General features: G+C 44.2%; 1 protein-coding gene across 5 annotated transcripts in view; it reads right to left on the bottom strand.

Moving 5' to 3' along the window:
• Positions 1 to 12,726, bottom strand: part of ints8 (integrator complex subunit 8) — a 166,891-nt gene that overhangs the window by 106,821 nt on the left and 47,344 nt on the right. For all 5 annotated transcript variants that reach the window (XM_070894311.1, XM_070894333.1, XM_070894326.1 and 2 more), the window contains one exon: positions 9,592 to 9,739. In XM_070894311.1, coding sequence (XP_070750412.1) covers positions 9,592 to 9,721 — 130 coding nt within the window. In that variant the 5' untranslated portion in view covers positions 9,722 to 9,739. The remainder of the gene's footprint in view (positions 1 to 9,591; positions 9,740 to 12,726) is intronic.

Raw genomic sequence — 12,726 nt, 5'->3', positions numbered from 1 at the left:
CTGCACGCAGTACTCCAGGTGCGGCCTCAACAATACCCTGTACAGTTGCAGAAGGACCTCCCTGCTTTTGTACTCCATCCCTCTCGCAATGAAGGCCAACATTCCATTCACCTTCCTGATTACCTGCTGCACCTGCAAACTAACTTTTTGGGATTCATGCACAAGGACCCCCAGGTCCCTCTGCACCGCAGCATGTTATAATTTCTCCCCATTCAAATAATATTCCCTTTTTCTGTTTTTTCCCCTAAGGTGGATGACCTCACACTTTCCGACATTGTATTCCATCTGCCAAACCTTAGCCCATTCGCTTAACCTATCTAAATCTCTTTGCAGCCTCTCTGTGTCCTCTACACAACCTGCTTTCCCACTAATCTTTGTGTCATCTGCAAATTTTGTTACACTACACTCTGTCGCCCTCTTCCAGGTCATCTTTGTATATTGTAAACAGTTGTGGTCCCAGCACCGATTCCTGTGGCTTACCACTAACCACCGATTTCCAACCCGAAAAGGACCCATTTATCCCGACTCTCTGCTTTCTGTTAGCCAGCCAATTCTCTATCCATGCTAATACATTTCCACTGACCCCGCGTACCTTTATCTTCTGCAGTAACCTTTTGTGTGGCACCTTATCGAATGCCTTTTGGAAATCTAAATACACCACATCCATCGGTACACCTCTATCCACCATGCTCATTATATCCTCAAAGAATTCCAGTAAATTAGTTAAACATGATTTCCCCTTCATGAATCCATGCTGCGTCTGCTTGATTGCACTATTCCTATCTAAATGTCCCGCTATTTCTTCCTTAATGATAGTTTCAAGCATTTTCCCCACTACAGATGTTAAACTAACTGGCCTATAGTTAACTGCCTTTTGTCTGCCCCCTTTTTTAAACAGAGGCGTTACATTAGCTGCTTTCCAATCCGCTGGTACCTCCCCAGAGTCCAGAGAATTTTGGTAGATTATAACGAATGCATCTGCTATAACTTCTGCCATCTCTTTTAATACCCTGGGATGCATTTCATCGGACCAGCGGACTTGTCTACCTCGAGTCCCATTACCCTGTCCAGCACTACCCCCCTAGTGATAGTGATTGTCTCCAGGTCCTCCCTTCCCACATTCCTGTGACCAGCAATTTCTGGCATGGTTTCTGTGTCTTCCACTGTGAAGACCGAAGCAAAATAATTGTTTAAGGTCTTAGCCATTTCCACATTTCCCATTATTAAATCCCCCTTCTCATCTTATAAGGGACCAACTTTTACTTTAGTCACTCTTTTCCGTTTTATATATCGGTAAAAGCTTTTACTATCTGTTTTTATGTTTTGCGCAAGTTTACCTTCATAATCTATCTTTCCTTTCTTTATTGCTTTCTTAGTCATTCTTTGCTGTCGTTTAAAATTTTCCCAATCTTCTATTTTCCCACTAACCTTGGCCACCTTATACGCATTGGTTTTTAATTTGATACTCTCCTTAATTTCCTTGGTTATCCACGGCTGGTTATCCCTTCTCTTATCGCCCTTCCTTTTCATTGGAATATATTTTTGTTGAGCACTATGAAAGAGTGCCTTAAAAGTCCTCCACTGTTCCTCAATTGTGCCACCGTTTAGTCTGTGTTTCCAGTCTACTTTAGCCAACTCTGCCCTCATCCCACTGTAGTCCCCTTTGTTTAAGCATAGTACGCTCGTTTGAGACACTACTTCCTCACCCTCAATCTGTATTACAAATTCAACCATACTGTGATCACTCATTCCGAGAGGATCTTTTACTCGGAGATCGTTTATTATTCCTGTCTCATTACACAGGACCAGATCTAAGATAGCTTGCTCCCTTGTAGGTTCTGTAACATACTGTTCTAAGAAACAATCCCGTATGCATTCTATGAATTCCTCCTCAAGGCTACCCTGTGCAATTTGATTTGACCAATCGATATGTAGGTTAAAATCCCCCATGATTACTGCCGTTCCTTTTTCACATGCCTCCATTATTCCCTTGATTATTGCCCGCCCCACCGTGAAGTTATTATTTGGGGGCCTATAAATTACGCCCACCAGTGACTTTTTCCCCTTACTATCTCTAATCTCCACCCACAATGATTCAACATTTTGTTCATTAGAGCCAATATCGTCTCTCACAACTGCCCTGAAAACATCCTTTATTAACAGAGCTCCCCACCTCCTTTCCCTTCTTGTCTATCTTTCCGAATCGTCAGATACCCCTGTGTGTTTAATTCCCAGTCTTGGCCACCCTGCAACCACGTTTCTGTAATGTCCACCAAATCATACCCATTTGTAATGATTTGTGCCGTCAACTCATTTACTTTATTTCGAATGCTGCGTGCGTTTAGGTAGTGTTTTAATCCTAGTTTTTAAACAATTTTTAGTTTTGACCCCTCCTGCAGCCCCTTTACATTCCGTGGCCCTTTTTGTTTTTTGCCTTGGGTTTCTCTGCCCTCCACTTTTACTCATCTCCTTTCTGTCTTTTGCTTTTGTCTCCTTTTTGTTTCCCTCTGTCTCCCTGCATTGGTTCCCATCCCCCTGCCATATTTGTTTAACTCCTCCCCAACAGCACTAGCAAACACTCCCCCCTAGGACATTGGTACCGGTCCTGCCTAGGTGCAGACCGTCCGGTTTGTACTGGCCCCACCTCCCCCAGAACCGGTTCCAATGCCCCAGGAATTTGAATCCCTCCCTGCTGCACCACTGCTCAAGCCACGTATTCATCTGAGCTATCTTGCGATTCCTACTCTGACTAGCACGTGGCATTGGTAGCATTCCTGAGATTACTACTTTTGAGGTCCTACATTTTAATTTAGCTCCTAGCTCCTTAAATTCGTCTCGTAGGACCTCATCCTTTTTTTTTAAACCTATATCGTTGGTACCAATGTGCACCACGACAACTGGCTGTTCACCCTCCCTTTTCAGAATGTCCTGCATCTGCTCCGAGACATCCTTGACCCTTGCACCAGGGAGGCAACATACCATCCTGGAGTCTCGGTTGCGGCCGCAGAAACGCCTATCTATTCCCCTTACAATTGAATCCCCTATCACTATCGCTCTCCCACTCTTTTTCCTGCCCTTCTGTGCAGCAGAGCCAGCCATGGTGCCATGAACGTGGCTGCTGCTGCCTCGCCAAGGCCCTGTACAACTGCAGGAATACCTCCCTGCTCCAATACTCAAATCCCCGAACTATAAAGGCCAACATGCCATTTGCCTTCTGCACCGCCTGCTGTACCTGCATGCCAACTTTCAATGACTGATGTACCATGACACCCAGGTCTCGTTGCACCTCCCCTTTTCCTAATCTGCCGCCATTCAGATTATGTTCTGCCTCCGTGTTTTTGCCACCAAAGTGGATAACCTCACATTTATCCACATTATACTGCATCTGCCATGCATTTGCCCACTCACCTAACCTGTCCAAGTCACCCTGCAGTCTCTTAGCATCCTCCTCACAGCTCACACCGCCACCCAGCTTAGTGTCACCTGCAAACTTGGAGATATTACACTCAGTTCCTTCATCTAAATCATTGATATATATTGTAAATAGCTGCGGTCCCAGCACTGAGCCCTGCGGCACCCCACTAGTCACTGCCTGCCATTCTGAAAACGTCCCGTTTATCCCGACTCTCTGCTTCCTGTCTGCCAACCAGTTCTCTATCCGCCTCAGTACATTACCCCCAATACCATGTGCTTTAATTTTGCACACCAATCTCTTGTGTGGGATCTTGTCAAAAGCCTTTGAAAGTCCAAATACACCACATCCACTGGTTCTCCTTGTCCACTCTACTAGTTACATCCTCAAAAAATTCTAGACGATCTGTCAAGCATGATTTTCTTTTCATAAATCCATGCTGACTTGGACCAACCCTGTCACTGCTTTCCAAATGCGCTGCTATTTTATCTTTAATAACTGATTCCAACATTTTCCCCACTACTGATGTCAGGCTAACCGGTCTATAATTCCCCGTTTTCTCTCTCCCTCCTTTTTTAAAAAGTGGTGTTACATTAGCTACCCTCTAGTCCATAGGAACTGATCCAGAGTCGATAAACTGTTGGAAAATGATCACCAATGCATCCACTATTTCTAGGGCCACTTCCTTAAGTACTCTGGGATGCAGACTATCAGGCCCTGGGGATTTATCGGCCTTCAATCCCATCAATTTCCCGCCTAATAAGGATATCCTTCAGTTCCTCCTTCTCACTAGACCCTCGGTCCCCTAGTATTTCTGGAAGGTTATTTGCGTCTTCCTTTGTGAAGACAAAATCAAAGTGTTTGTTCAATTGGTCTGCCATTTCTTTGTTCCCCATTATAAGTTCACCTGATTCTGACTGCAAGAGACCTATGTTTGTCTTCATTAACCTTTTTCTCTTCACATATCTATGGAAGCTTTTGCAGTCAGTTTTTATGCTCCCAGCAAGCTTCCTCTCATGCTCTATTTTCCCCCTCCTAATTAAACTGTTTGTCCTCCTCTGCTAAATTCTAAATTTCTCCCAGTCCTCAGGTTTGCTGCTTTTTCTGGCCAATTTATATGCCTCTTCCTTGGATTTATCACTATTCTTAATTTTCCTTGTTGACCACGGTTGAGCCAGCTTCCCCGTTTTATTTTTACTCCAGACAGGGATGTACATAGAAACATAGAAAATAGGTGCAGGAGTAGGCCATTCGGCCCTTCTCGCCTACACCGCCATTCAATGAGTTCATGGCTGAACATGCAACTTCAGTACCCCATTCCTGCTTTCTCGCCATACCCCTTGATTCCCCCTAGTAGTAAGGACTTCGTCTAACTCCCTTTTTGAATATATTTAGTGAATTGGCCTCAACAACTTTCTGTGGTAGAGAATTCCACAGGTTCACCACTCTCTGGGTGAAGAAGTTTCTCCTCATCTCGCTCCTAAATGGCTTACCCCTTATCCTTAGACTGTGACCCCTGGTTCTGGACTTCCCCAACATTGGGAACATTCTTCCTGCATCTAACCTGTCTAAACCCATCAGAATTTTAAACGTTTCTATGAGGTCCCCTCTCATTCTTCTGAACTCCAGTGAATACAAACCCAGTTGATCCAGTCTTTCTTGATAGGTCAGTCCCGCCATTCCGGGAATCAGTCTGGTGAACCTTCGCTGCACTCCCTCAATAGCAAGAATGTCCTTCCTCAGGTTAGGAGACCAAAACTGTACACAATAATCCAGGTGTGGCCTCACCAAGGCCTTGTACAACTGTAGCAACACCTCCCTGCCCCTGTACTCAAATCCCCTCACTATGAAGGCCAACATGCCATTTGCTTTCTTAACCACCTGCTGTACCTGCATGCCAACCTTCAATGACTGATGTACACCCAGGTCTCGTTGCACCTCCCCTTTTCCTAATCTGTCACCATTCAGATAATAGTCTGTCTCTCTGTTTTTACCACCAAAGTGGATAACCTCACATTTATCCACATTATACTTCATCTGCCATGCATTTGCCCACTCACCTAACCAAGTCGCTCTGCAGCCTCATAGCATCCTCCTCGCAGCTCACACTGCCACCCAACTTAGTGTCATCCGCAAATTTGGAGATACTACATTTAATCCCCTCATCTGAATCATTAATGTACAGTGTAAACAGCTGAGGCCCCAGCACAGAACCTTGCGGTACCCCACTAGTCACTGCCTGCCATTCTGAAAAGTCCCCATTTACTCCTACTCTTTGCTTCCTGTCTGACAACCAGTTCTCAATCCTTGTCAGCACACTACCCCCAATCCCATGTGCTTTAACTTTGCACGTTAATCTCTTGTGTGGGACCTTGTCGAAAGCCTTCTGAAAGTCCAAATATACCATTTGGACTTACAATTGTTGAAGTTCATCCATGTGATCTTTAAATATTTGCCATTGCCTAGCCACTGTCAACCCTTGAAATATCATTCGGCAGTCTATTCTAGCCAATTCACATCTTATACCATTGAAGTTACCTTTTTTTAAGTTCAGGATCCTAGTCTCTGAATTAACTGTCACTCTCCATCTTAATAAAGAATTCTACCACATTATGGTCACTCTTCCCCAAGGGGCCTCGCACAAGATTGCGAATTAGTCCTTTCTCATTACACATCACCCAATCTAGGATGGCCAGCCCTCTCGTTGGTTCCTCAACATATTGGTCTAGAAAACCATCCCAAATACACTCCAGGAAATCCTCCTCCACCGTATTGCTACCAGTTTGCTTAGCCCAATTTATGTGTAGATTAAAGTCGCCCATGATAACTGCTGTACCTTTATTGCACGCATCCCTAATTTCTTGTTTGATGCTGTCCCCAACCTCACTATTACTGTTTGGTGGTCTGTACACAACCTCCCACTAGCGTTTTCTGCCCTTTGGTATTCCGCAGCTCTACCCATGCAGATTCCACATCATCCAAACTAATGTCCTTCTTTACTATTGCGTTAATTTCCTCTTTAACCAGCAACGCTACCCCACCTCCTTTTCCTTTCTGTCTATTCTTCCTGAATGTTGAATACCCCTGGATGTTGAGTTCCCAGCCTTGGTCACCCTGGAGCCTGCGCAGTTAATTCGTCCACCTTATTATGAATACTCTTCGCATTGAGGCACAGAGCCTTCAGGCTCATCTTTTTAACACACTTCGCCCCTTTAGAATTTTGCTGTAATATGGCCCTTTTTGATTTTTGCCTTGGGTTTCTCTGCCCTTCACTTTTACTTTTCTTCTATCTTTTGATTCTGCCCCCATTCTACTTCCCTCTGTCTCCCTGCATAGGTTCCCATCCCTCTGCCATATTAGTTTAACCCCTCCCCAACAGCACTAGCAAACACTCTCCCTAGGATATTGGTTCCGGTCCTGCCCAGGTACAGACTGTCCAGTTTGTACTGGTCCCACCTCCCCCAGAACCGGTTCTAATGTCCCAGGAATTTGAATCCCTCCCTCCTGCACCACTCTTCAAGCCACGTATTCATCTTAGCTATCCTGCAATTTCTACTCTGACTAGCACATGGCACTGGTCGCAATCCTGAGATTACTACTTTTTAATTTAACTCCTAGCTCCCGAAATTAGCTTGTTGGACCTCATCCCTTTTTTTACCTATATCGTTGGTACCTAGATGCACCACGACAACTGGCTGTTCACCTTCCTCCTCCAAAATGTCCTGCAGCTGCTCAAAGACATCCTTGACCCTTGCACCAGGGAGGCAACATACCATCCTGGAGTCTCGATTGCGGCCGCAGAAATGTCTATCTATCCCCCTTACAATAGAATCCCCTACCACTATAGCTCTCCCACTCTTTTTCCTGCCCTCCTGTGCAGCAGCGCCACCCATGATGCCATGAACTTGGCTGCTGCTGCCCTCCCCTGATGAGTCATTTCCCCCCCCCTAACAGCACCCAAGGCGGTGTATCTGTTTTGGAGGGAGATGACCCCTGCACTACCTTCCTTCCACTGCTCTGCCTGATGGTCACCCATTCACTATCTGCCTGAGTAACCTTTACCTGCGGATGCTGTAGAGTGAATCCATGCGCAGCTCTAGTGCCGCAATGTGGTCTGTCAGGAGCTGCAGATGGATACACTTCCCGCACATGTAGTCGTCCGGGACACTGGAACCGTCCCTGGCTTCCCACATAGTATTGGAGGAGCATGACACGTATCTGGGCTCTCCTGCCATGACTAGCTGAGAGTCGGCACAGGCTCGACGGGCCGAATCGCCGCCTTCTGTTCTGTAACCATTCTATGATTCATGTACTGAAACAACTTTAATCTAAACAAAATAAAGCACTGCCTTAAAGGGGAAAATGTCTACTGAACGTGAGAACTTATTCAATCAAGTCAAGATGAGGACAACTTAGAACTGCTGAGTGGAACTGCCTAATCCTAGAAACTTCCTACTTTGAGAGCATGAGCTATGACACTGCTGGTGCTGACAGAAAACAAAGTACTGATGCGTGCCCTGTGAGCAGGGATTTCTTGCAATATACATGGAAGAAAAGTATATCACTTCAGTGAGTGTAAAACTACAGTGAGGAGATCCAGATAATGAGTCTATTCTAAAATAAATAAATCTTAAAAAAAAAAACACCTGCATGTGAGATGTATTTTGTTAAACTGAAAGCTCAAGTGTAGAAACAGCAACCGGGGAATGGGAAAATCACTGTGGAACCATGAGACAGTGATGAGGAGCGAGAAATAGTCAGGGCATGGGTATGAGTTTCTTCTATTTCTTCCTTCATGAAAGCATCATGCAGCACAAAAGGTACAGTGCCATAAAACCGCAGAGTGGTAAATTCCACTGCTGAGATTATTCCTTCGGAAGCTCATACAGCCCATCAACGAAAGGACTGCGTTGCATATCTTGGGGACAGATTAAGCTGCTTTGCGTAATGCCAGCTATTCCTTTTTACACTAATTTTCATGTTGCCACTGAGACACCACTCATGGCACCAGCAAAAAACACACTTTTTTTTAGGTATGCCTTGGAACCTCCTGGCGTCACCAAATCCAGGCAATTATAGGCGGCAGAACTGAACGGTAGATGAAGCACAAGTTGGAGTTTAATGGAGCCCAACTGTATTCAGAGTTGCAGCTAGAATCTCTCAGTCCTTTTCCACCACTTCTCCAGAATATACGGTGCCAGCAGCCCTGCAATACCTTGTCCCAAAGGCCGTACTGCATGTGTGATCCTGGACAGTGTCAGAAGTATCAATCGTAGATGGTGCAAGTATCCAAGTTCGGTCCTGTCCTCAACCGGACATCTATATACACTCTCAATCCAGCAGAAAGCACTAGACAGAATTCAGGTGCAGGAATCGTGGCTGAGGTTTCTTTTCCTCTATAGCCTAGGGGCAAGGAGACTCCTGCCAGAGACCCAGCTTAGATCAATTAACTCAGCACAGACTGGAAACAAGCCAGTCACGTTCTGGTTTGTATGGCTTAATGCTACACTAGATGGTACCTTTATTCACAAATATATCAGGGTCCTTGATGATGCCTAGAGTGGGAGAGTCTTTGTGAGTGTGCCTTCTCAGCTGAATTTTATTAAACTGGAGATTTGGAACTGGCTGACTAAACATACGGGTGTTGCGTGTCTCACTCAAGAAGCAACAAACTACAAGCCCTGAACATACTGGGCATCTGTTGTGCCTATTGAGTTCAGTTTTCCATTTCATTTTCAAACACGCAGGCAGATGAAAAAAGGGGAAATTCTGATACCCAAAGAATCAGCAAAGGGAAAATAAAACTAATTTTAAAATTTTATACAGAATGCTTACTGCTGGCCCAATAGATCAAATGTTTTCTGCTAAGTCTTCTAACAGCTTGTGTGATATTTTTCCAAGAAGCTACCAAAATATTTAGTTCAAGGATGGTATTTTGTTTAGCAAGTTTTCTTTCTTGTAATACGTTGCAGCTGAGTAGCTCAGATGTTGTACTTCCTGTTTCAGCTATAAAAAAGGCAGAATGACAGTCATGGTTTTAAAAACAGCATGACGACAGTAACAGCACGTGATGCTCTCGATAGAAGGAAGTGACGGTAATTACTGGAACACTTGCTTTCTGTAGCAGCAGCTGTAAACTGCATGGCACAATCCTTCTGAGGCAGGATGTCTAAACATACCTGGATAAGACTTCTGCAAATGTTTTTCAAGCAGTCCTTCATCCAACAGGAACTCAAACCAAATCGTTTGAGGTGGAGTGCAGGGTCGGCTAGAGGTCACTGCCTCACGATCAGCTGCTTCTGCACTCATTCTGCTCCAGCGCTAGACCTGAAAATATAAAGGAAATTAAACGGAGTCAAAATTTAAGACTCTTCTCCCCACCCCCATAAAAATAGTTCCTCTTTATGGTGCTCCGTCATGGAACTATACATCAGTCAAGAGGAAAGACTCGCTAGACTCCAAGCCATGCCCCTATCCAATGCTGCTTCACCAACAATCAAACATGCTCATTTCTTACAGGGCTAGGGTTCCCAAACTTCCCGATTTCAACGGAAGTCAATATTGATGGATCGTATCCCGAGCATTGCCACTGGCAACTCGAGAGAAAAGTTCCTTTGGAGGTGACCTACCTTTTGCTGCACATTATTTTATTTTGATGGAGAACTGGGCTGACATTTTTAAATAGTGTAGCAGCCAATTAGCTGTTCACCACAGCCTCACTGCACCTGCTTGTTGCACACTTGTCAGTGCCTGCTGTGCTCGGTGGGTAGCACTCCTGCCTCTGAGTCAGAAGGTTGTGGATTCAAGTCTCACTCCAGAAACCTGAGCACAAACACTTAGGCTGAATTTAAGTGCAGTACTGAGGGGCAGCTGCACTGTCGGAGGTGCTGTCTTTCGGATGAGACGTTAAATCGAGGCCCCATCTGCTTTCTTGGATCCCATGGCACTATTTTGAAGAACCAGGGAGTTATCCCCGGTGTCCTTGCTAATACTTATATTTCAATCAACATCACTAAAAATAAATCATCTAGTCAGTATTATATTGCTGTTTGTGGGAGCTTGATGTACACAAATTGGCTGCCGCGTTTCCTATATTACAACAGTGACTATACTTTAAAAGAACTTCATTGGCTGTAAAGCGCTTCGGGATGTCCCAAGGTCATGAATGCAAGTTTTTTTTTATGTCCAGAAGCTTGTATTTTGGGTTGAGTCAAAGTTGTGCATGGGTGTGCGAAGCGCGCACGCCTGGAACAGTCTCAGCACGTTTCAGGATGGAGAGAGAGTCAGGAATGGCGTGGAGGCAGAATAATTCATGTTAAGAGAGGATTTTTGCAAGGACCTGAGCCAGGACTGCCTGCAACTTCTTGAAGGTGACGACAACATCTCCCTGCAGTGACAGTACAGTGCAGGGCAGTTACTCTCTGTTTTTATGTCTGGTTGCATTAATGTTGTGTGTGTTGGCAACCCACAAAGTTAAGATTGATCTCTCGGACACTGCTGTGAGCAAAAACCCTGGAGAAAAATCATCTGGACAATTCAAAAGTGTGTTTTTTTCATTTTCTTTGAACAATTTTGTTTATTAGTTAAAATATCAGAGATTGGGAGAAAAGACTCATTGTTATCCGATTGAGTGTCCAGAATCAGCCAATGAGTCTGCTCGCTTTTCGATTGGCTGGGTAAGGCAGTATGTCATGTAACAAAACCTCCAGGGACACGTCCAACCACAGTTGGCAACCCTATAGAGAGCAGGCCATTTTATTCACCCAGCCCTTCCCCATCAGCCACCACAAGCTGCTTCATCTTGTGATCGGATTTGAGTAACACATGAAATTAGGCGATATGGATCTACTTGCTGGAGATCAACACATTAGAACAGTAAGTTGCATTTAACATAGGAAAATGTCCCAAAAATGTGTTTCACAAATGAAAATGAACATTAGTACTGGAGCCCACACTGCTAATGTTAAACTTCCTGCTCGTTAGAATAGAACCGAATGTAAAATGGGAGTAAATCAGCATAAACAATCCAGGCCCGAGGATAGGACTGAACTCACACCATATATTTCTTCTTTAATTAAGAAAATTACAGTTTTAACTGATGTAAACATCATTTATGTACATTAGGCACAACATGTTTAAGGGACGGGGGTTGCAATTGGCAAGCTTTTCAATTTTTAATGCAACATATACTTACGCATTAAGAATGCATTTAAAGAGACAAAAAAGCCATTGTGCAGGTCTCAGTGAGGATAATAAAATTAAAATGCTTACAAATTTCAATTAAAGAGAAAAATTACTGTTTCTTGTAAACCTAGTTGTAATTTGAAGAGAGCCTCTGAGCAAATGCAATTGCAGGAAAATCACATACAAAATAGAGTGACCAAATTTTCTTAACCGAATCTGGGGATACACAGCGTGGGAACACAGCAAAGTAGCCCTAACAAATGAATGCCTCACTCTGGTCTCGAAGATCTGAGGTGTGACGAAGATTGACATTTCAGCGGACCATGAGTTTCCTGAACCGAAGACTCTTCCTGGGACATTGTTTGCCTGGGGACACTGTACCTCATCCGGGGTCTGTCACTAGAAAACGGTCCCATAAGGTCAGCTTAGTACAAGGCTCAGTAACTTGAGAGGTGAGGCCATTACTATGGACGGTCATGCTTCTGGGTGGAAGGATTAATAATTCAGTGCAATCATAAAAGAGAGGAAATTTGAGCACATTGTACTTACATGCTAACTCACTTATGGGCAAAATTGCTTGATATTTTAGGCCGGGTAATGGATTTTCATGTCTCTGGGGGCAAATAACCCAAAGATGAAGGAAATTCTCAGCCGCCATGTATAAGCAAGACGCTTGTCCAAAGGCAGGGAAGAGTTTTGAGTTGCGCCAGTATGCTTATGCACGCCATCTAGTGGACAATTCAATAGTGACATCAGCAGGGGCCTAATAGTACAGGTATTATCATTTGCCTGTTGGTTAGGAATCAATGTACTAAGGAAACCTAGAAAGGAGCAGTGATTGAAAAAGAGAAACCAGAAAATATACTAGGTGGAAAATTATCTCACCTAAAAGCTCATTTAAAAAAAACTGAGTGAACAATTTACTTATGGATAGTGTTGGTGAAAGATGACACTAAATTGTTGGTATATATTTGATACAAACATTCATCATCATAGGCAGTCCCTCGAATCGAGGATGACTTGCTTCCACCCCAACAAGTTCACAGATGTTTCAATGAAGGACCTAAAATTCTAGATCCCGAACTAAATCTTGAAGGGTGGAAGATGCCAGTGCGTGGATTTTTTTAACG

The sequence above is a fragment of the Pristiophorus japonicus genome, chromosome 1, assembly GCF_044704955.1.
Source record: "Pristiophorus japonicus isolate sPriJap1 chromosome 1, sPriJap1.hap1, whole genome shotgun sequence".
Lineage (NCBI taxonomy): Eukaryota > Metazoa > Chordata > Chondrichthyes > Pristiophoridae > Pristiophorus > Pristiophorus japonicus.
Note: the sequence above shows the minus strand (reverse complement) of the source record. Positions and strands in the feature narration are given on the sequence as shown.